Genomic DNA, 24,968 nt, shown 5'->3' with positions numbered 1-24,968 from the left:
CTCCCACAGCGCTGTTAGGGAGGGAGTGCCAGGATTTTGACCCAACGGCAATATATTTCCAAGTCAGCATGGTGTGTAACTTGGAGGGGAACTTGCAGGTGGTGGTGTTCCCATGCGCCTGCTGCCTTGTCCTAGGTGGAAGAGGTCGCGGGTTTGGGAGGTGCTGTCGAAGAAGCCTTGGCGAGTTGCTGCAGTGCATCTTGTAGATGGTACACACTGCAGCCATGGTGCGCCGGTGGTGGATGGAGTGAATGTTTAAGGTGGTGGATGGGGTGCCAATCAAGCGGGCTGCTTTGTCCTGGATGGTGTCGAGCTTCTTGAGTGTTATTGGAGCTGCACTCATCCAGGCAAATGCAAAGTATTCCATCACACTCCTGACATGTGCCTTGTAAATGGTGGAAAGGCTTTGGGGAGTTAGGAGGGGAGATACTTGCTGCAGAATACCCAGCCTCTGACCTGCTCTTGACCAGCCACAGTATTTATGTGGCTGGTCAAGTTAAGTTTCTGGTCAATGGTGACCCCCCAGGATGTTAATGTTGGGGGATTCGGCAATGGTAATGCCGTTGAATGTCAAGGGGCGGTGGTTGAATGCTCTCGGAGATGGTCAATGCCTGGCACTTGTCTGCAAATTATGTACAGATTTCCTGCTTTTTGCCAAATAGGCAGCTACAGTTGCAGTTAATTATTAGAGCTCCAACAAATCCAGAAAATTAACCATTTAAAATGTTTCTTTTCATTCATACATTAACACAAATACGTATTTGGATTAACGAGTTGATCCACTGTGAAGTTGCATACTGTTGGAGAATCGGGTCTCTTGCCTGTCTTCGCTTTATGTTGCTGTTTGTCTATTTTCTTTTCTGATTCTTTCTCTCTGCCACACTTTGTTCCCCTGCCCTGTTCTGTGTTTTTTTTTTGGGGGGGGTGGGGTGTTATTTCCTTTTCAGGTAGGAGTCACTGATGACTGATGCCTGTAAGTGGGACTGAGGATGCAGGGAAAATGTGGCCCTTAGTAGCTCCCTTCTCACCCCCTCCCCAATGACAGCTTCATCCCCCCCCTCCCATTTGCCTCAGTCTTAACCCTCTATCTACTCTTCCCTTTCCCGAACCTATATCCCTCACCCTGCGCTCTCGCCCTTCCTTATGGGTTTCTTAGAGGCTTTCTTTGCTTCCAAAATTCAACTTGAGTTTTGGAAGAAAAAAATTACACATGGAAAGACACTTTACTTATCTATCTCTCAACTGGTAGGATTAGCAATTAGAGCGTTTACCTTTTTCTAACTCGACAAACTGCGGGTGAGATAACTAGTTGGATTCAAAATTAAACTGGTGGTCTTTTGAAAATTGAACATTAGTGTGAGGAACACCTATTCACTCCCTTTTGCGTTCACCTAGCTCTCCCGCTCTGTTCTCTTCCCCCTCCCCTCCCGGTTACAGGGAATTGCAAAATGTGGAAACTTTTTATAAGGGGATTTTCCATAAGTCCTGGTTTAGATGGGATTTTTCAGTGAAACAATCAAACCCACTAAACTCTAGATATTGCTGTGGTAAAACGACTTTCTTTCTTTAATGGTGTTTATTTGTACATCACTGTGTGCTGGAAACTTATAATTGTTTCAGAGAACCCTGTTTGCATCAAGTTGCTGGCAGTCTAAAGTGAAAACTATAAAATTCTAAGGACTAGACAGACTAGATGCGGGAAGGATGTTCCTGATGGTCGGGGAGTCCAGAACCAGGGGTCACAGTCTAAGGATAAGGGGTAAACCATTTAGGACTGAAATGAGGAGGAATTTCTTCACCCAGAGAGTGGTGAACCTGTGGAATTCTCTACCACAGAAGGCAGTAGAGGCCAATTCATTAAATATATTCAAGAAGGAGTTGGATATATTTCTTAAGGCTAAAGGGATATGGGGAGAAAGCAGGGACAGGGTACTGAATTTGGATGATCAGCCATGATCTCATTGAATGGCGGAGCAGGCTCGAGGGGCCGAATGGCCTCCTCCTATCTGCTATGTTACTGTGTGTTTACGGGTTAATTCAGGACTGTAAATATGCCGTCCAGTAGTATCATAGACCATTACATTCTTGTATTCTGACATTGGCCTTTTTTCTTCAGTTTAACTTTGTTGGCCGAATCCTTGGACCAAGAGGACTCACAGCAAAACAACTGGAAGCAGAGACTGGTTGCAAGATCATGGTTAGAGGGAAAAGTTCAATGCGGGACAAAAAGAAGGTAAGACCGCTAAACTGAATGTCCAGACCGGGTTTACGGAATGGATGACTAAAGCATGTTTTTGAGAAGTTTTCCGCTTACTAAAATTACCCGGCTTGGGAGGATAAATCGCAGGCTTCTGATGAGGATTTTCTTCAACTATCCTTGTGGCTTTTAAGTGTCCAAGTGATGCTGTATTACAGCCAGATTTATTTTCTGGCTGGGAAATGCACCAACAACTGCCCAAGCACCCTTCCCTTTACTCCTTCAATAATGAGAAGCTACTTTGGACAGTGCAGTCCTGTCCCACCTTATTCTTGGAAATAATTTGCTAAATTTTTTGATGGGAAGATTGAAGTGCATGGAAAAACAGGTATCCCAAAGTTTCAACTTGCTATAGATAATGTGGCATTTGATGATAAGGTGCCATTTAAAAGGTTACTGCGCAAGATAAGAGCTCATGGTGTTGGGGGTAATATATTAGCATGGATAGAGGATTGGCTAACAGAAAACAGAGTCGGGGATAAATGGGTCATTTTCAGGTTGGCAAACTAGCTAGTGGGGTGCCACAGGGATCTGTGCTGGGGCCTCAACTATTTACAATCTATATTAATGACTTGGATTTTGATTGTCGCCCTCCCTTTTTAGATGTAAGTACTGCATGCTGAAAACCAAATTGGGCAATGAATTGAATATCAGTGGCCTGCTTTCTGTTTTTATATTGTATGGGCCGTATATTGCGACCCCTACAGGTGCGTACGAGGTGCGCATGTGCCCGTAGGGGCCACGCAAGTTCAGGGTTTAGGCACGCGAAGTGCATGCGCTGAAGCCCGGAACATGCGATCTGTCAAGAATTGACAGATCCTCCGCATGCCCCGGGAGACGGGCCTCGGCGGGGGGAGAGTTCCGCTATTTGCCCAACTTCCGCCTGCTGAATGCCGGTGAAATTCTTGCGCCTGGTAAAAGCAGACGTAAGGCCTGTTTTTACCAGCATAAGTGTTTTTGAAACAATAGAAAATGAAAATGTTACCACTCATTTATACATTAAAAATCCTGTCCAGTAAGGTAAGTTTATTTTTAGCCCCATTAAAACATTTCCCCCCCAAAATTTAATTTTAGTTTAAAATTTAATTAAATGGCATTTTAATCAATTTTAAATGTAATTTTATTTATTTCATGTTAGTGTATTATTTAAGTGGTCCCCATTCATACACTCAAGTATGAATGGGGATTCCCTTTTTATTGGTTGGGCTGGCCCACGTGATCCCAGGGGTGCTTACGAACCGCACACACCCCTGGGATACGTGGGTCTCTGCCTGCGCGGACCCGGAGAGGCCCAGGATCGCATACCTCCTGGGCCACCAGGTAAATGTGTAGATCTCTTGCTGGTCGGAGGCATTTCCCCCGCGGGAAGCCTCCGGTTGCAAATTTTGGGCCTATATTATTCTAACAAGGTACAATTCAAACTTGGCTTCAGGTGCATGTTCCTTTCCCGTTGGTGGGTTTGTCTATTACTGATGTGCTGAAAGTGGTGCGGGACCCCAGAGATTGACATGAAGTGAAGAAGAATTTGGCATGAGTTGCCACTTGGGACAACTGATTAAAACAGAACTGAAGCAGCAGTTGATCAAAAGGCACTTAATATCTACATACAGCGAGTTGTTATCATTCCCTTAATGGACGAATTCAGTGTTCCCTGAAATCCTAACTGGACTTGTGGAAGTCATGAGGCCAGTGATTTGATAATATATAAAGCATTTCTGTGACGTTTCCAGGCATGTGCTGCCTTGCTGAAAACAAAATTGTCAATTAAGTAATACACGTGTTCAAACTAGGTGAAGCTGAGAGCAGGAGTTGGTATGTCTCTGATCCAAGCTGATTTGTTTCACCAAGGAGCAGGAATGTTTCTTGTATTGAGTACTTATAGTGTAAAGTACATGCACTGGCAAATATGGCTCCGCAGCACTATGCTAACCTATGGGGAAAGGATCGGACAGAGTCAACATGGATTTACAAAGGGTAAATCGTGTTTGACTAATCTGCTGGAATTTTTTGAGGAAGTAACTGGTAAAATAGATGGGGGAGAGCCAGTGGATGTGGTGTACCTTGACTTCCAGAAAGCCTTCGATAAGGTTCCACACAAAAGATTATCATGCAAAATTAAGGCTCATGGAATGGGGGGCAAAGTATTAACGTGGATAGAGAACTGGCTGGCGGATAGAAAACAGAGTTGGAATAAACGGCTCGTTTTCGGAGTGGCAGGCAGTGACCAGCGGGGTGCCGCAAGGATCTGTCCTGGGACCCCAGCTGTTCACAATATATATAAATGATCTGGATCAGGGAATTGGATGCAATATTTCCAAATTCGCTGACGACACTAAACTAGGAGGAGGGGTGGGCTCTGATGAGGATGTCAGGAGGCTACAGTGCGATTTGGACAGGTTGGGGGAATGGGCGGATACGTGGCAGATGCACTATAATGTGGATAAATGCGAGGTTATCCACTTTGGGGGTAAAAACAGGAGGGTAGATTATTATCTAAATGGCAATAGATTGGGAGATGGGGAAGTGCAGAGGGACCTGGGTGTTCTTGTGCACCAGTCACTGAAGGAGAGCATGCAGGTGCAACAGGCGATTAAGAAGGCAAATGGTATGTTGGCCTTCATATCAAGGGGGTTCGAGTATAGGAATAGGGATACCTTACTACAGCTGTACAAGGTGCTGGTGAGACCGCATCTGGAGTATTGTGTACAGTTTTGGTCGCCCCATCTGCGGAAGGATGTTCTTGCCATGGAAAGAGTGCAACGGCGATTCACCAGGCTGATACCTGGAATGGCGGGAATGACCTACGAAGAGAGATTAAATAGTTTGGGCTTGTACTCACTGGAGTTTAGAAGATTGAGAGGGGATCTCATCGAAACATATAAAATTATGGCAGGCCTGGACAGGCTGAATTCAGAGAGAATGTTTCCAATGGCCGGGGAGCACAGAACCAGGGGCCACAGTCTAAAAATAGCGGGCAAATCATTTAAAACAGAGATGAGGAAGAATTTCTTCACTCAGAGTGGTGAGCCTGTGGAATTCCCTGCCACAGAGGGCTGTGAAGGCTAATTCAATAAATATTTTCAAGAGAGAATTGGATATATTTCTGAAGGCTAAGGGGATTAAGGGTTACGGAGAAAAGGCGGGGACGGGGTACTGAACTGGTAAGATCAGCTATGATCTCAGACGAAGATCAGCCATGATCTCATTGAATGGCGGAGCAGGCTCGAAGGGCCGAATGGCCTACTCCTGTTCCTATCTCTATGTTTCTATGTTTCTGACTAAGATGGCTTCTTTAAATGCCAGTGCATGGTTAGATCAGTATCTCCTAGGGTTTGCAAGGGAGTACGGAAATATAGATGCAGTTGGTGATGACAAAGTCACAGCTGGACGTGACTGCAGTGCAGCTGCTTCCTGTTACTGAAAGCTGCTGGCTGTCCTCCTAGTGCCTTGGGCTACATGATTGCAGTCTGTAACCCCAGGAAATCGAGGGAAGCCAGTCACTGCCGCAAATCATTTTGACGGTCTATTGGAAAGGTGATGTATTGATTGGCCTTTGCAAATAGGCCGTTGCAAATATGCCATTGACGACCTGTTTGATACACTTGCGCACTGCTGAATGCCCGATGACCCCTGAAGTACCCTGAAAAGAGTCTTGAGGCAAAGGTGGTGGTGACTTTGACAGCCACTGGCCAAGCATGGGCACCTGACCCAGTCGACAGTTCTTGGTGCAGTAGGCTGCAGAGATCAGCGACAACCTGCCTGGAGAAGGTGTGGTGGCTTAAAATCTCCCCCTAAATTGTGATTCTTCAGTTGTTTGATGGGAGCGCACACATTGATAGTGAGGTAGACTATAGTCTTTTTTTCTGAAGTGCAAATTCATTTTTTTTAAAGAACAAACTTAAACTTAATCTTGTAGTGCATGTTCCTAAATTTGTTTGTTTCTGACAAATTTGTTTTGGCTGCATTTGCTCATAAGTGACATGTTCTGTCATCTCTCATTATCTTCCATTAATTAAATCACGCAGCAACTGAAAGCTTTGAGAGAAGAGGGTTTTCTAGTATTCTGAGCAACTTGACAACATTTCTAGATTGATTTGATAGAAGTTAAATTACTTTGTGTTGTAGGAACTGATTACATGGGCCAGAAAATAAATTGGAACTTTTTACCCAGACATTTGCACTTATATTTTGCTGAGTTTGTGGTCCTTGTTCTGAGAAATGTGCTCTGCAAATCAAATCTTCCTCCCATTAATTAGTTTTGAAGGTGACCGATGAAGTGTAAAATTTCAATACTTAGTCATTTTAACCTGCAGACTCGGTGAGCCTGCTGAGTGCCATGCAGTGTGTGTACACCCCATCTATGCAGGTTTTTTCCCCCTCCAAAGACTGACCTTTTGTAATTTTTTTTGTGCAATCTACATATATGTATTTTCAACTTTCACGCATGTCACATGTGATGTGCATTTTGCCTATTGATGCTTACATTTTTCTTCAGTTGATATTGAGATTTTTAAAATTAATTTGTTCCTGGATGTGGGCGTCGCTGGCAAGGCCAGCATTAAATGCCCATTTCCCTAATTGCCCCTGAGAAGGTGGTGATGAGCTGTAGATACAGAGTCACACATAGGCCAGACCAGATAAGGACAGCAGATTTCCTTCCCTAAAGGACTTTAATGAGCCAGTTGGGTTTTTACGACAATCCGGTAGTTTCATGGTCACCATTATTGATACTAGTTTTTTTAATTCCAGATTTATTTAATTAATTGAATTAAAATTCCCCAGCTACTGTGGCGGGATTTGAACTGTCTCTGGATCATTAGTCCAGGCCTCTGGATTACTAGTCCAATAACATAACCACCATGCTTCCGAACCCCTAAGTTATATATTATAACGATTGAATCATCTGAGTTTGTGGTTCACTTGAAATGTTCTCAGTTGTGCAAGAGTCTGAAGTTGATCAAAAGCAGAAATTGGATTGTTATTGTCTAGGCCAAGAATTAAGTAACTGGGTGGCTGTTAATATATGTTCACTTCCTCGGTTTTTTTCTAGGTTTTTAACTAGAGATGCCTTAAAATGAAGCACATTGGGCATTTATTTGAAGTCTACATGGCTCTAATCCTACTGTTTCATTGCCTCAATGACTTTCGTCCACACATGCAGTCACATCTGATTCATTGATCATAGAAATTTATGGCACAGAAGGCGGCCATTCGGCCCATCGTGTCTGTGCTGGCCGACAAAGAGCTCTCCAGCCTGATCCCACTTTCCAGCTCTTGGTCCGTAGCCCTGTAGGTTACGGCACTTCAAGTGCATATCCAAGTACTTTTAAATGTGATGAGGGTTTCTGCCTCTACCACCCTTTCAGGCAGTGAGTTCCAAACCCCCACCACCCTCTGGGTGAAAAAAGTTCTCCAACTCCCTTCTAATCCTTCGACCAATTACTTTAAATCTATGCCCCCTGGTTTTTGACCCCTCTGCTCAGGGAGTGTACTATAGGGTTCCGTCCTTGGCTCCTCCTTCCATTTTCATGCACCTCCTTCGCGTTATCCGGTGGCTTGATGACGCCCAGTTCTCTTGCCTCATCCAGTGGCCCAGCGACTGTTGCTGCTATCTCTAACTGCCTATTCAACAGTAAAACTTGGAGGAGCCAAAAACTTCCTGAGTTTAATTTTGGAAATACTGAAGTTTTCCTGTCTGGCTCTGACTTCAACTTCAAGTGGCATCTACCTTCCTTCCTGGCTGCCACGTCAAGCTCCGATGTGGAAGCTTGGTGTACTGTTTGGCCTGAGCTCCAGTTCCCTTTCCTCCTCTTCTCTTCCCTTTTCTCTTTTCCCCCCCCCCCCCCCCCCCCCAAAAAAAAAAGAATCTGGTCTGTCAGCCCTGCACTATTGATTGCCTCTGCTGCCAAACTCTATGCTGTTTTTATTACCTCACTAGACTTCTCCATAACTCTCCTTGCCAAACATTTTTTAATCTTCAAAAATGGAGGAAATTAATTTATGACCTAGCTATCGGGCTGATGGCGCTAATCTTTTTTTAAAATGTTGGGTCAGATCCCAGCAGTTGAAATATTTTTCCCCATGTTTGAAATAAATTCCTTTCACTGAAATGTGTCATTTTAAGTTTAAGGAAGCTCCATATTTATACCATGTGATTTCTGAGGATCAAATGACCTATTTTTCATATTGGATAAATTGATGTATTGTATTTCAAGCTACAGCTGGTCATAATTATAAGTCTCTTTGAAATGAGTGTGATGTAGGTTTCAATTTTTTACTACTTTGTTTTTACGGTGATTTTACTACAGCTTAATAGAATTAGTTAAAACTGCAGTTGCAGCATTTGCTTGCCTGCCTGCCTTAGGATTTACTCGGCTTTTGCTGGTGAATAAGGAAGAATAAAAAGATTTTTATAAAAGCCGAGATTTGAAGTGTGAAGGTCAGTGTAAGTACACAAGCCAGTGTAAGCTTGAAATTTGCCAGCGTGTGTAAGGATTTTGAGACTCTATTTACCTTGTGTCTCTGCTTGTGTTTTTTTGTTCTGGGCAGCTGTGGAGCACTGCAGTTGGTTTGCTCATAATCTGTTAAACCACAGCATAACTAAATGGCTGTGGCTTTCAGTGCTGCATAGAAGCAAGACTGTTGAGCCTTAAATTGAGGTTGGGGTGGGGGGGGTGCTCTTTAACACGATCAATAGTTGCAGATCATTCTTTGTATTGATAATTACTGAATACATTTTACATTCTCGCGCTGTGAGGGTAGGGGAGGTGCAGGCAAAAATCTGTTCCACGAGCAACTTCGGACGGTGCCAAGTATTTACTAAGACTGAACCATGTAAAAACTGCAGGTGGCAGGTGGCATATGTGTTCTGCAAGGACAGGAAGAAGGTAAAACAGTGAAAGGGAAAAGCAAAGAAATCAGGAGATAGAGGTAGAGCAATAGAAATGAGGGAGAACAAAATCACGTGAGCTTTTCCTGTGCTTCAGTATTTTTACAGTCTTTCAATTTGTGTTTTTCTTTTTGCGGCATTCTTACAAAATTTGAAAACGACTATTCTGTATTTTCCTTCTCTTGCCCATCTTGCTCCCTCTCTGCCATAATGGCTGATTTAGATAGCTTCCCTCAGAATTGGCTTTCTGCTGCGCACTATGTACAATGTGGAGTGGGTTTATGATTTCAAGTGGGTTTACAATTTTAAGGTGCAGAGAAGAAATCTTTCCCTCCACCCCAACCTCCCAGTGTGGTCATGCTGCATTGGATAAGCATTAAAGTATTTATTGCTGGTGAGCAATTCTCCCAACATCTGTCTCAGTCCTTCTGCTGAGGAGACTCCTGTTTGTGTTGCAGACAAATGTTCTAAATCGGCTAGATTAGATTTAAAAGGGCACTGTTTTAAATTAAAGCCACTGTTTTCTTCAACTTCATCGCCTTCCTCAGTGGCTGGCGAAGGTGCTTGTAACAGTCCCGCTTCCCTGCCTGTAGAAGTAGGCTGGACCACTTCAGCTGCTTAGCCTGCTGGTGGCTGTATTTTATTGACCATCACGGTCTGCAGTGGCAAGCTTATCAACAGCTGAGGCTGCTGTGTGACATTAAGTGTAGATGAGCAGAGAGACCTTGGTAGCCATATATGGAAATTCTTAAAGGTGGGGCAAGTTGAAAGGTGGTTAAAACAGCATATGGATTACTTGAGTTTAAAAATAGAGGAATAGAATATAAAAGCATAGAGATCATGCCAAAACGTTATAAATCACTGGTTAATCCTCAACTGGAGTATTGTGGACAATTCTGGGCACTGCACTTCAAGAAAGATGTAAAGGCCTTGGAAAGGGTACAGAGGAGGATTATTAGGATGTTACCAGGGATGAGGGACTTCAGTTATGAGAAGAGTTTGGAAAAGTTAGGACTACTCACTGGAAGAGAGAAGGTTAAGAGGTGATCTAATCAAGATTTTCAAGATGATGCGAGGATTTGATAGAGTAGAGAAAAATTATTCCCTCTGAGTGGGTCAGTAACTAGAGGTCAAAGATTTAAAATCATTGACAAAAGATCTAGCGGGGAGATGAGGAACTCTCTACCTGAAAAGGTGGTGGAAGCTGATTCCATTCATTTTAAAAGGGAGTTGGACGGGTACTTGAGGATGAGGAACTTACAGGGTTACAGACAAAGTGGGGTGTGGGACTGCGCACGACGGCTCTTTCAAAGAGCCAGCGCAAGCGTGATGGGCCGAATGGCCGCCTCCAGTGCTGTAAGTTTCTATGATTGATTAAATTAAAACCCACCTAGTTTGGTGTAGGCCACGGACTGATGAGCTATGAGGTGTGTGGCTGTTGGAACAAGGCAGCCTTTTTTGGGGGAGGCGGAAGGAGGAAGCAATAATTAGAGATGTCCGATGCTACATTATTCAGAGTTTGCGCTGGCATTTTAGCCGCCTTGGTTTAATGGTTCTGTTGCAAAACTGGAAGTCTTGCTGTATTTGAGTCCCAGTATACTAGTTCTTGCTATCAAAACTGGAGGAAAAAAATCATGCTGGTGAATTCAACATTATTATGTCAAATAAATGTTGTGCCGGTGGGATGTTAAATGTTCGAAAGTCCGGTGGGTCTGTGAATACCAGTAATTGGATATTTCTTGCTGTTCATGCCAATCTACAAATCGAAATACTGTGAAGCCACTTTGCTACAAGCAATTACAGCTTGTGAAAAATGTACTGCAGGAATAGAATACTGAACGTTAAGAGTTAATGTGCATTTGAGATGGCAGATGGCCCACAATTGTATGATTAAATTATCCTAGCCTTGCCACCAGTTTCTGCATCTCATATTTTTAAAAGAATCTCTTCTGTCATCATCCCCTTTCTCCCTTCTCCAGCGCGCCCCCCCCCCTAGAAAATGTTGGTGTCCTACTATGTTCCTGAGCAGACGTACCTCAACCTCGAGCACAATAATAAACTCTTGCTGAATTACATGAACTATTGATGAGATGGGGAGGGTTATAAACATGGGTCTGACGATAGTCACTATTATCTCATCAGGCCATGTAGTCTACTAGAAGCTTGTCAACAGCCTGTATCATATTGAGTACTTCAGTGTGTTACAAGCATCTTCATTTAAAAAAAAAAAAAAAAAATCTGGAATTTTAGCTTGTAACTATACTGACAAAATTCAGCCAAATGTGGAAATGTCTTTAAAAACACAAGTTTTAACTGGAGAAATCCAATTGTATGTTTTACATCAAACTTTCTCATCTTATCATTGGATTGAGAAATTTTCACTTTGCTGTACACAGACAAGTATGAAAACAACATCCAATGTGAGTTGCAGGAGTAGTTTTGAAATTTTACGGCACGAGCTGCTGTGTTCAGTGCTGAAGGTCGGAAATGTTTTATATAATTGAACTTCCAACTATGGCTTCATGGTTTCTGTATCTTTTGTAGGTTTCCACCAACACCATTTCCTGTTCTTTTGACTGATTTGTGCTTCCTTAGCTCAGTTCCCACACCCTTCTGGCTCCAAATGGCGAATGTTCAATGCCGCGCACAAACAGTACAGTTCTTCTAATCTCTGTGTGTGACACTAGATTTACACACAAATAAGATTTTCTTGAGATTTTGAAGCTTTTGTAGTTTACTCAACTTCATAGCTAACAATCATGAAAATCAGCTTTATTGCCAATTTAAAAATGTGTTTTCAGTTGGAAATTTCAAGTGTGTTTGTCAAATCAAGTCAGTTTTTACTGATTCACACGTCAAAAATATCTGGATTTATCAGTGGAACAACGGCCTCTGATACTAGTCACTAGTGAGAAATAATCATACTTAATTTTTTGTGTGGGGGTTATCTGTTCAGTTAATGAGCCTAAGGGAACTAAATGTTGTGGGCAATTGATGTTTCAGTTCAACTGTTGAATCCACCTCCATGTCTTACTCTTGAGAATATGTTCACACTATGACTGTAGTGTCAATGTAAAATGGTTTTTGTTTTGTATACTCAGGCACTGCAGTTACTGCAGAAGTACTGCATGTATCCAAATCTGAGCCCAACCTAACACCAAATCAAAGACTTCTTGGAGGTGGTCTGGCTCTTTACTTAAGTCAGTTCAGGCCTTGACACCAAAATTTGCACTCCAAGTTTCGTGTCGGTGTAAAGATACCATTGTCTTCTGTCTCTTGCCGAGGGAAGGGAAAAACCAATCTAGATGTGTGCGTGTGTTTTGCGGTTCATCTAGGTCGCTCACTTATGCCTTCACTTATACTCTCATTGCTGTCTGTGGGAGCTTGCTGTGTGCAATTGGCTGCCACATTTCCTACATTACAACAGTGACTGCACTTCAAAAAATACTTGTAAAGCGCTTTGGGATGTCTGGTGGTTGTGAAAGGCGCCGTAGAAATGAAAGTCTTTTTTTCTTGTTTTGAAGATTTCTAGTGTCACCCCTTAACCTTTTCAGCTCTACTGAAGAAATGCCCTAACTTCTCGACTCAAGCGTAACCCCTAATTGCTAGGTCCGATATTAATGTTCCAGCAAGAGATCAGAGTGACACCTGGAGTTATTAAACGTAGTCTCTTTTTTGCCCACTTGTAAATCTCCCTGTCCCCCCAACATTCATAGGATTACATCGAATATACAGCACAGAAACCAGCCATTCGGCCCAACCAGTCCATGCCGGTGTTTATGCTCCACTCGAGCCTCCTCCTGTCTTTCCTCATCTAACTCTATCAGCGTAACCCTCTATTCCCTTCTCCCTCATGCTTGTCTAGCCTCCCCTTAAATGCATCGATACTATTCACTTCAACCACTCCATGGTAGCGAGTTCCACATTCTCATCACTCTTGTTAAAGTTCCTTCTGAATTCCCTATTTGATTTCTTGGTAACTCTTATATTAATGGCCTCTCATTATGCTCTTCCCCACAAGTGGAAACTCTCTCCGTGTCTACTCTATCACAATCTTTTATTTTAAAGACCTCTATCAGGTCCCCCCTCAGCCTTTTTGCAAGAGAAAAGAGACCCAGCCTGTTCTTCCTTTCCCGATATGTATACCCTTGCATTTCTGGCATCATCCTTGTAAATCTTCTCTGCACCCTCTCCAGTGCCTCTCTATCCTTTTTATAATATGGCGACCAGAACTGTACGCAGTACTCCAAGTGTGGTCTAACCAAGGTTCGATACAGGTTTAGCATAACTTCCCTACTTTTCAATTCTATCCCTCGAGAAATAAACCCTAGTGCTTGGTTTGTTTTGTTAACCTGTCGATACTTTGTGATTTGTGTATTTGTACTGCGATCCCTTTGCTCCTCTACCCCACCTAGACTCGCACCCTACAAGTAATGTGACCTCCCTATTCTTCCTACCAAAATGTATACCTCACATTTATGTGTTGAAATTAATTTGCCAATTATGCCCATTTGGTAAGTTTATTAATGTCTTCCTGTAATTTGATGCCGTCCTCCTCAGTATTGACTATCCCCACCCCCCCCCCCCCCCCCACAAATTTGGTGTCATCTGCAAATTTATAAATTGTGTTTTTGATTCCAAAGTCTAAATCGTTAATATAAATTGTCATTTATTTTTTCTTTGAGCCTGAACCAGACTTGTTTTTAAAATGTTTCTCTTGCTGGTTTAAAAAAAAACCTGCAACAGCACTCTAATACTGAGCAACAGGGGAGTCGAGGGTTATGGGGAGCGGGCAGGAAAGTGGAGTTGAGGCCAAAATCGGATCAGCCGTGATCTCATTAATGGCGGAGCAGGCTCGAGGGGCCTATTTCTTGTGTGTTAATATATTTTGCAATGGGAATTGTTTATTTTAAATTGCGGAAATGTGACACTTGTATTTTTATTCTAAATATTCTTTATTTAACAAACTAGTGCATTTTGTTACCAAAAGTAGTGCACTTCACAGGTTATGCTCGCATATAGCTCTCTGGGGGGAATTTAGCTCATACACCACGCTCCAAACTTCAAACCCTTTTTTTGTGTGCTTTAAAATCACATTTATATACATTATGGGAAAGCGAACGAGCTATTCAGGGACAGGAATAGAACATTTAGGAGTAGCCTATCCTGTGTTGATTTCCAGATGCAAGGCCTTCCTGGTTCAGATGTGGGACTGCAGTCTGCCGTTTGTGCAGCCATGATCTAGTTTTTCCATGAAATGAGTGGAATCTGGTGACCATTGTTATTTCGAATCCGAGTGCTGTAGGAGCTTTTCAAATGTAGTCCTTTTCCATGAAGGGTAGTCTTTTGAAGCTGATTTATTTTCAAACATAGCAGCTTTATTCCAGTGAGAATTTTGTTGGAACAGAAACTGAAATGTTAAGTGTCATTGCACTAATGTCCAGTCCCTGGAAAATGAATCTACTGTGATAATTCAAACTGGATGTTTTTGCATTAATTAACTAGTGGGAGGGTTACATGTTTTGTCACCAGGTGATTTCACTGTTGTGCTTGCTGCTGACATACATACAGTAACTAAGAATTGTAAACTTAAATTGCAAGATTTCATCGTTCTTTTGGCTTAGTGATCAAACCTAGGAGTTTCCAGACCCTTGGGAATAACTGTCTACATTTCCAACAGTTTTCTTTTGTTCGATGCTGTCCAGGTGCTTATTCTGGCTGATTAGCTAGGAATAGTTACAAAGCCAGTTGCATTGCAGGAGATTACCTCTAAGATTGAATGCTTTAGTGATTGTCTTTTGACTCTGCTGCTGTTTGTGGTGCCAGGTGAATGCTGCAATATTTTCCCTTTTAATGGTTTCATCTGTGATTTGCTTCCTTCAGTTTATACTGGCAGATGGCTGCAGAATCACCTGATTTTTTTTTTTTTTAGTTGATTCGGCTTAAGCTCGCTTCCATCAGCAAGGTTTCCTCATCAAGGTGGTGACTCCTTGATTCCGGGCAAGTTAATATTGATTCGCAAGTGATATTGGCTCCAAGATGATTTTTTGATTTTGTGGTAATGTTGCAACTGAGAGCATGTGCAGTTTTAAAAAAAAAAAACCACTGCAATGAATGCATCAGTTTAGTTCCCAATAAAGTTTTACATTTAACTTTAATTGCCTGTATGTCTATAGCACGATATAACAAGGGCCAGAATCGTGGAATGATTCCCCACCCTATGCCCTCAGAAAAATTGTATGGCTGGGCTCTTTTCTCAAGAGGATGACCTGATAGAGGTCTTTAAAATTATGAAGGGGTTTGATACGGGGAATGTGGAGAAATTATTTCCACTTGTGGGCGAGTCTACAACAAGGGGTAATAAACATAAGATAATCACTAACAAATGAAATAAAGAATTTAGAAGGAATTTCTTGAGTGGTGCGAATGGGGAACTCGCTGCCATGAGTGGTTGAAGCAGAGTGTATCGATGTATTTAAGGAGAGGGTGTACATGAGGCAAAAGGGAATAGAGGGATATGGGGGCAGGGCGTGAAGCGGTCATTTTAGAGTGCGAGAGGCTCGTGCGGAATGTAAACACCAGCGTAGGCCACTTGGGCCGAATGGCCTGTTTCTGTGCTGTAGATTCTATGTAATTCTATGTAGGTTTTCTTGTCTTCACAGGAAGAACAGAACCGAGGCAAACCCAACTGGGAACATCTGAATGAAGAGCTCCATGTATTAATAACTGTTGAGGACACACAAGACAGAGCTGAATTGAAGTTACGAAGAGCTGTGGAAGAGGTTAAGAAACTACTGGTGCCTGCTGTAAGTTGTTTTGGAAGTTTTTAGCTGATGGTTATCACAAATACTGTAAATATTTCAAGTTCAAATGTAATTAATGAAATCGGCTTTTCCTAAATATCCATAGAATATTAATTGATATTTTTCAGTAATTTAAGAAAATACTTGATAGTGGGAGACATGGAATTTTGAATATTTCCATAAGTGGGATTTTCCAAAATTGCTACTTCTGCTATAGTGCACTCACTAAGACTATCGTTATCTCAGTAGATTTGGATTGCTTTCACAAATATAAACTCAACTGTTTACTAAATCTGGAAGCACAAAGAGATAGGAATGAGAATGACTGATTTAAACTGTCTAGCCTTCATGTCTAGATCCCTGTACAAGACTCAGACCATTTTCTTCATTCTTTGGCACCAGACCCATGCAGTTGTACTACTTCCATGTTGCATATATCGCCATTTCTTGTATGGATGCTTCAATAATCTGTTTCTTCAACCGGTTGGCAGTCTGATCTACAAGATGTTAAGTTAGTTGTGTTTTAGCTTGAGATTTCCTAGGCTTACTACATCTCCTCATTGCTTTTCTGTACAACATGAAGAACTTCTCATCTAGCCTGACAAAAGGATCTCTATGCAAAATGTTAATTTTTTTTTAATCCTCAGCTGTTCCCTATTACCCACCAACTCATGTCCATATCCATCCACTTTCACTCATACTAACTAGTCCCATCAAAATTGCTCACTTTCACCCAACAAATTCTTATTACCTTGTGTTGCTCGTCTCTAACTCGCTTCCCTAATTCTGCCCTGTATTCATTTTACCCCAAGTTCTACCTGCTAATGTTCCACCTAATTTCTTTTGGGTGCACGGCCCCTTAACAGTCTGCGCAGCCCATTCAAAGTTTTGCGCAGTCACATTGGAAAAGCTGGTCCCGAGTTGCGCGGGACTGACAGACAACTGCACAGCTTAGAGGGAACATTGCTACTTACCCCTGAACTATTTACTGTAGCCTACCTTATCACTACAAAGTACTCTCTACCTCAAGTAACCTTTTGCCTAATTTTCACTATTTTCCTCCATCAACCACTCACTGCTGTCTCCAAACTATTCACGACCTTCTCATACACATCACTTCCCCAGTCCCCTAAACTCCTCCCACACCAACTCCCAAATCCTCACCATCAATACTCCATCCTAAATATCACTTGCTCTTGCCAGCACCATTTCATTTTCCATTTGCTTATTCAACACCATTTCTTCTGATTTGCTGACAGCAGCGTGATGGGAGATCATCTCTTTCATTTCCAATGGGACCATATTTAACTCTCGGCTTCTATAGTTCATTGACCTTTAGAGGCAGTCGAATCTGCGATCTTCCTTTTGACCCCGTTCCAGATCTTGCATTTTTTTGAACACCTACGCCATTTATGCAAGGGACGCATATTTTTGGTATTATGCAAAATACCTCTGCACTTTGATGATCCTACACTCTGATAAAATGCACATGAGGAATGGCGACCTCCCCAGTTGTGAAATGTATAAATGAGGCAAAAGAATGAGCTACATAATTTGAAGGATAAATAGTTAACTCTTCACTGTCTCTCCTAGCTTTTAGCCTGTACATGTGCCAATTGCGTGGCCACTGCACTAAAAAACAAAATATTGTTTTCAATGTGATGTTTCCAGTCTTCTGGATCTGAATAACCAGATTAAATGTAAGTACTCCACTTACTTGTCAGTATAGGTTGACTTCAAGGAAAAAGGAACCTCTTATCCACAAAAATGAAGGTGACCCATGTGTATGATGAAATTGGCAGATAAGAGGGTCCCTGAATTTTGGTTTTGCATTTATGGTGCAGTAATACCTAATACACAGGATTCAAGACTGATGCAATATAAATATTCGAAATGAAATGCATGCATAAACAAAATGAGGTAATGCTTCCTGTAAATCCTGTGGAAAAACATTATTGAAATTATTTGGTGAATTAACAGGTAAAGTTTCAATCTGAACAAATTTGTTTCCCTAAACCCATGGAAAGTAACCTCTGTAGGGGAAGTGAATATCATGTCATTAGAAACGGCTGTTGCTGCTTATGGTGCCAGCCTTGGGGGCAGGGGTGGAAGAGAGACCACTGGAGGACCGAATCGATATCCTGCTGAGGAAATCGCTGCAAAGGTTTGCAAAATCTAAGCTGTCTGGTCTCTAATGACAACATTAACCTTTTCTCTTCTCCAACCCAAAATTATTCCAGTTCAATTCTAAATGGAGAACCGGATTTAGGTGATTTAAGGCCCTACTGTCCTTTCAATACATTGAGCGAAGGAGGCAGCAGCAGCACCAATTTGTTCCCAGTATTGTCTCGCTCTATCCATTGACCCCCCAGTATTGTCTCGCTCTATCCATTGACCCCCCCAGTATTGTCTCGCTCTATCCATTGACCCCCCAGTATTGTCTCGCTCTATCCATTGACCCCCCAGTATTGTCTCGCTCTATCCATTGACCCCCCAGTATTGTCTCGCTCTATCCATTGACCCCCCCCAGTATTGTCTCGCTCTATCCATTGACCCCCCCCCCAGTATTGTCTCGCTCTATCCATTGACCCCCCAGTATTGTCTCGCTCTATCCATTGACCCCCCAGTATTGTCTCGCTCTATCCATTGACCCCCCAGTATTGTCTCGCTCTATCCATTGACCCCCCAGTATTGTCTCGCTCTATCCATTGACCCCCCAGTATTGTCTCGCTCTATCCATTGACCCCCCAGTATTGTCTCGCTCTATCCATTGACCCCCCCAGTATTGTCTCGCTCTATCCATTGACCCCCCCCCCCAGTATTGTCTCGCTCTATCCATTGACCCCCCCAGTATTGTCTCGCTCTATCCATTGACCCCCCAGTATTGTCTCGCTCTATCCATTGACCCCCCCCCCAGTATTGTCTCGCTCTATCCATTGACCCCCCAGTATTGTCTCGCTCTATCCATTGACCCCCAGTATTGTCTCGCTCTATCCATTGACCCCCCCAGTATTGTCTCGCTCTATCCATTGACCCCCCAGTATTGTCTCGCTCTATCCATTGACCCTCCAGTATTGTCTCGCTCTATCCATTGACCCCCCAGTATTGTCTTGCTCTATCCATTGACCCTTTTCACACAAGTGTCATAGCTCAAAATTTCATTCATCCTCAATCACCGCAATGAATATTCAAAACTGTACCTTTTTTGAAATGATGTGGGAATGGTTAGCCAAAGCTTGGTTTAATTTTTGCAAGCTCTTGACACCAGTTAATGTAAATTAACTTTTCATTATGGATACAGTGAGCCAGGAGACCCAGATTTCTAATGGGAGTTATTTAGTATGTCTGAAGAAATCTGAACTAATGTGCCGCCTAAGTTTCCCCCCCCCCCCTTAAATTAAGTAGGTTTGCATTAACATTTGTGTAACATTCACTGAGTAAAATACCCATCTGTATTCACCAGCATGAAATTGTCTATTGAATTTTTCAGTACAATTAAATCTGTCTCCATTCATGAGCTTCCTTTTTGTTTCGGCTTGTATTGGAACTCTACAGTAGCCTGTTTCTGTTGAGCTGAACATTAAAACTTAATGGCAGTCATGAGTTTGTCCTACAGCATGTTCACTGATTTTTTTTTGGTCAGGATTCTTTCAGCGAGTTTATATGCTCAAAATGTTGAAGTGACGACGGGTGCTCTTTGGTTAACTTTGTGGAAAGGACTCTCAAGGTTGCAGACTGTTGAGAATGATGGAGTGTAATGTCAGTTGAAATCAATATTTTATGGAGTCCTCGTGCCCTCTAAATAGCAAAAAATATTTCAGTGGTTAATGCAAATGGTTTAGTGACTGTGGCATGTATTGGCATTTCATTTGCTGCATTTTACATTAAAGCAGCATGTAAATAGTCAGCGTCTTCTACACTTAGATTGCAATAGTGGTGAATGCTTTTTATTATTCAACCTTCACATACAAGGAGAAAATTGCCATCCCATGAGATTGAACTTTTTACTGAGGAAGACCGTACCTACAGTAGGTAATTTAATATTTTACTGCCCTCAAATTCTTGATCGAAACTGATGGCTTAAGTAGCTTAATTTCTGAAACTTGTCATTCCATATATGCTTTCACTTTTGGGACATTAACTTTAGTTTATTCCATCGGCATGATTGGAAATACAAAACTGATTAGTGAAAACCTGCATTTTCTGGAGTGCACGTTGCTTAACTCTGCAGTTATTTCAGATTTTACTTTGTGGTGGTGCTGTATTCTGGCATGTTCTTTACTGAACCCCTCTTTTTAAATATTTCAAGGGTTTTTGTAGGGATCCCTAACATTTATAAATCAATGTAAAAATTTCCAATTCAGTAATCTAAACCTAAATTTTAATTCAACACATTCTCCAGGAATGAATGGCAGAAATTTGATTACGTACTTTCCTTCATTGAAGCTCCTCAATAGATTGTGATTGTGTTTTGTCTCCTCACCTACACCAACTTTTCAGTAAATGACGTGAGAGATCACTAATGCCACCCAAGATTCTATACAGACAGATCAATGTCCTAAACATCTGTTTGTATATGTTTGACTGGTGATAAATCTGTGAATATTTTAATCAACTGGGCAAGCTGGGGTTTGACAGACTGGATTTGGTTTATAGTTAAAGGGCTTGGCTGGTGACTGCATCAAATTGAATTTATGATCACTTAAATATATGGCAAAGTCAATGTCTGTGTGACATATTTTGCACTTGGTATGTTCTCTGGTATGAGCAGCATCTGCTGTGGTTAATGCTATTCTACCTTCCAGATCTGTTCACAGGTGAGATCTGGTGTCCCAATGGTGTTTCTTGGAATCTGCTGAGAAATTTCAGTCTTGCCGAACAGTTTAGTGCATTTGGTATGCAAGTAAATGGAGGTTTAGAGACAATGACTTGTAGATTGTAACTACAAAAGCAAAATACTGCAGATGCTGGAAATGTGAAATAAAAACATAATGCTGGAGTTTTTTATTCACCCTAGTGTGTCATTTGCTCAGAAATCACTAGAGATACCTGTACCTTCCAAGGATTTTGTATTGACAGCTTCCTGCTGGCCTAGTGAGTAAAGGAGCAAAGCATTGACATTGGTTACTTAAGGTCCAAGCTGTCTGGGTCTAAAGTTGATCATGTTGAATGCCTTTAGGGAGGGACTTTTTTTTACTAATGTCCAGCTACGAATAGCCAAATCTGATGCAAGGCTTTCTAAGCTTACACCTCATTCAGCCAGGTGGGGTTGGCAAGAGGAGGGCAACAATAGGAGAAAGCTTGGGTGGGGGAGGAGGGTGTGGTTGGCACTCTTGAAAATCTGATTTGACTTTTTAAAATTTGCATTCCTTGCATGAGAAGGAGACCTCGAGCAAACTGTAGAAGAGAATTTGAGCATGAACTGGTATAATAAAAGTTTGACAGTTGGTTCGAGTGGCTTGGAAGAGTGCAATGCTAATGAGTAAAGTGAATTGGAGCAATTAGTGAGTGCTGAATAAATTGGGGGACATTGTGAAACAGTTCAGCAAAAGGATAATCATTCTAAGCAGTGACTACCTTCTGATTGCCGGCTGCTGCAATCACTGCATGTAATTGGCTTTCGTTGTGATACATTAGTTTTTTAAAATTGGATTTATATGAAGTGCAGGATGCAAGTTTTAAGACTCATTTTAAAAACAGAGATAACTGTGCAAACATAGTTAGATCTATTGCAAATAAATGATGCTATCTAATTGAACTATAAGAGACTAAATCTGATCTGATATTAAGTGACAGTAGTTTGCATGTTTGCCCGTGCATGAACACAAGTACTGTTAGCACTCTGCGATTTGTAGAGATTTCTAAAAGGGCATATTTAAAAAAGTAAATAAATAAATTTGCATTTAAAAGCACATCTATTTCTAACCTCGTCTAGCGAAGGAGAAAGTGAACTGAATGAGCCCTGTAAATTGCTTGGGAAAGATTTGACTTCTTGAAGTTGTGCTTTTCCCCCCCCTCCTTGTCCTTTCCTGAAGATGGTGGCTCTTAACTGGAGAATGGTTACTTGGGCATTGAAATCCTTAGGTTCGTATCCAAGTGGCCATTTGTCATCTATGAGCCGTGATGGTAAATATTAACTGGCTATATGAGCATGAGAAGGAAGAGTATGATCCAGTAGCCAATCACAATCCAGTGGTTATCAATCACCTGCATGAGACTTCCTGCCAGAAGCTATTGAGAAAAATGGAGGTTCCAAATCCTAGCCCATCACCTCCGCCCACACCACCACCTGGGTATAACCTGGAGGCATTGTGCCCAGAATAGTGCCCTGTCGCCACGATTGGCTACTGTGCACAGATTGAGATTGAAATTGAACCTGGAACCTTCCTGGACTTTGACTCCGTATTGTATTGTGCACCCGCTGGCTTAGTCTTTGCAAGAGTTTGATGCCAATTTAAAAGATGAGCTGAATGATGCTAACTAGGTTGTAGATCCTTGATGAACCACAATACTTATGTAAAGTGTACTTCTAAGAAAATAACAAGTGTGTAGCTAGGTTCTAATATGATGGGTTGTCACCAGCAAGTGTAATGGTGGCTGTTGCCTCGTGTTGCACACTAGTCTTTTTCAAAAGAAAAGTTTAATAACTACTTCATACCCCTACCAAGGTGCAGATCTGAACCGCTGATTTTTTTAAAAGCCAAAAAAGATTTAATTTAGTTGCAATAAGATTGTACACATTCGTCTCCTGTTTACAGATGTTGATTAACTGCTGTTTCTTGCCCAGCCTTGCTGTTTTATTGTCCTTGTAGTAATTCCTTGCCAACTTCGTAGACTTTTTAAAAAAAAAAAAGTAAGCTTTAGCTTTCATTTAGTAATGCACAAGAGAGGATGTCTAACATTTTGCTTTTCAGCTGTTGTTGCATACCAGGAAACTGTAAAAACACAGCCAGTAAGTCTCATTCGAAGCACATTGGTCCACATGCTACCTTTTGCTTAGTATTTCTGGCCTGGTGACCTTCTAATGACTTCTTCCTACCTGCATTACCTTTTGCAAAATCTTCTGTTTTGATTACACACCATTTTTCAGCCGAGTTGAAGACCAATCTGCTGCTCTACTTTGATTTGTGTTCTCCGTGAAGTAGCGCCTCCAGAATCCATAAGATTGGTACAGATTTGCTCCATCTAATTTCCTTCCTACTGTAGAACCACCTTTTTCTACCAATTGAACAATTTCCCATTTGACTTGTAATCTCCAATTATTGGAATTGGCATACCCTCCCATTCCACTCATCTGGCACGGCATGATTGTGCACAAGCTCAATATGCCATTCGACAGCCCCTTCTGTTTAACAAAAGTAAATTGTCTTATCTTGGGTAAAGACATTGCCACACTAGTTAAGTGGTGCTCTATGTATTTATTGTACAGTGGGTTTGTGGTGCTGTATTTCAGTCTTGTAACAAATGTATTGTAAAGTTTAATGCAGGAGTAACAGTTTTCTGTTAACAATTGAAATAGCTGCCGTATATGGTCTGAGAAGGGTATTCGGTAGGTTAAAAGATTAATGTAAATTTTACACATTGCTGAATAATTTTGAAGTTTTGGTTGTGGTCCACTCGCAATTTTGGTTAATGCATAGTTAGGTTGTGGACGGTATGAATTGGCTTATCCTAACGGCAGTAATTCTATACAATAGATTAAATGACGAGATTGAAAATGGGAACGTCACTGCTAACATTGTGGAAGGTGAATGATTAAAGCTGTAGTGATAAAGTCCTCATCTTTGAAGTATTCTATTTGGGAACACCAATTATTTAAAACCCTGGAAGATGAAAAGTAACTTATTTAATGAAGATTTAAAAAAAGAAATGTTTTAGAATTTTTAATCCAGTGGTATTCATTTGCAATGCATTAATGTGAGTTTGAGTAGAGCTGCAACATAAGCTGGAAACCCAAGGGATGAAAATTCTGAATTCTTTGAATTGAACACACCGCCTAATTTCATTATATTACAATACTTTCGAGCCCTGATACTTTTGTAACCAATGAGCCAAAATATTAATTAAAATGTACAATTATTTGCTGATCCACAGAACTTCAGACAATGACTTGTACCCAGTCATAAATCTCTCATTGCAGTTATGAAATACTTTACTCCACCCCCCCCCCCTTTTTTGGAATAAAAGAAAGGCAGTCTTATATTTCTATAGCGCCTTTCTCTACCTTGGGACGTCCCAAAGCGCTTTACAGCCAATGAAGTACTTTTTAAAGTGTAGTCACTGTTGTAATGTAGGAAATGCGGCAGCCAATTAAAATCAAAATGAGGAAAGTAAAACGAGTCTGGCCCAATTAAACCATTTGACTTACTAGCCAAATGCACATTACCATCTTGCCAGTTTTCCACTTAACCCACACTTGACATTTTGAATTTCTGCAGTTTTAGTCCATTATATTGACTCCAATGATTTTGTAAAAAGGTTTATAGGGTGACTGACATTTGTAACCCAGTGATGTGATGGGAGTTATGCTGGCCTAATTGTGGATTAACACTGATTTAAAGTAATTGTTAATAGAAGTTTAAACTCTCCTGCCCCACAATTACCACATCCCTAAGTATTTGTCTAAAAATATAGCCCCTGTTCAATTTAATTTAACTTTATATATTTAAAAAAGAAACTATCCCGTGGCTTACATTTCTAATGCTAGAGTTGAAATGTGCTTGGGCTCAATTGCCCACTGCTCTCTGGAGCAGTACCAGCTACTGCGTAGAGACTAAACAAAATATTGAGGGTTTGAGATCAGCTTCAGATGTAACGATGGTGGCTGTGATGCGAGAGCTTCAGGTTCTGCTGGATAGGAGCGTGTAGTGCAGGGTAAATACTGGAGAAGGTGGTCATTGGACTTTATCCTATAGTGTTTCTCTAAAATCTAAATGTAGAAGTTTTTAACTTCAATTGCAGTTTGATGTTTTGTTAAATCAAATAAGTTTGTACTTGTTTAATGATTGACTAAAGTTCA

The 24,968-nt window shown here is 41.5% G+C and overlaps 1 protein-coding gene across 9 annotated transcripts in view; it reads left to right on the top strand.

Moving 5' to 3' along the window:
* The window catches only part of qkia (QKI, KH domain containing, RNA binding a), a 112,928-nt gene that overhangs the window by 46,665 nt on the left and 41,295 nt on the right, over positions 1–24,968 (top strand). For 6 of the 9 annotated variants that reach the window (XM_085963060.1, XM_085963062.1, XM_085963063.1 and 3 more), the window contains exons 3-4: positions 2,117–2,233; positions 15,791–15,952. In XM_085963060.1, the coding sequence (XP_085819186.1) occupies positions 2,117–2,233; positions 15,791–15,952 (279 nt within the window). The remainder of the gene's footprint in view (positions 1–2,116; positions 2,234–15,790; positions 15,953–24,968) is intronic. The other 3 variants (XM_085963061.1, XM_085963059.1, XM_085963065.1) reach the window with 1 other exon arrangement.

Source organism: Somniosus microcephalus, chromosome 20 (genome assembly GCF_052327205.1).
Source record: "Somniosus microcephalus isolate GS21.2 chromosome 20, FLI_Smic_1.0, whole genome shotgun sequence".
NCBI classification, from domain to species: domain Eukaryota; kingdom Metazoa; phylum Chordata; class Chondrichthyes; order Squaliformes; family Somniosidae; genus Somniosus; species Somniosus microcephalus.
This window is presented reverse-complemented; position numbering and strand designations above follow the sequence as displayed.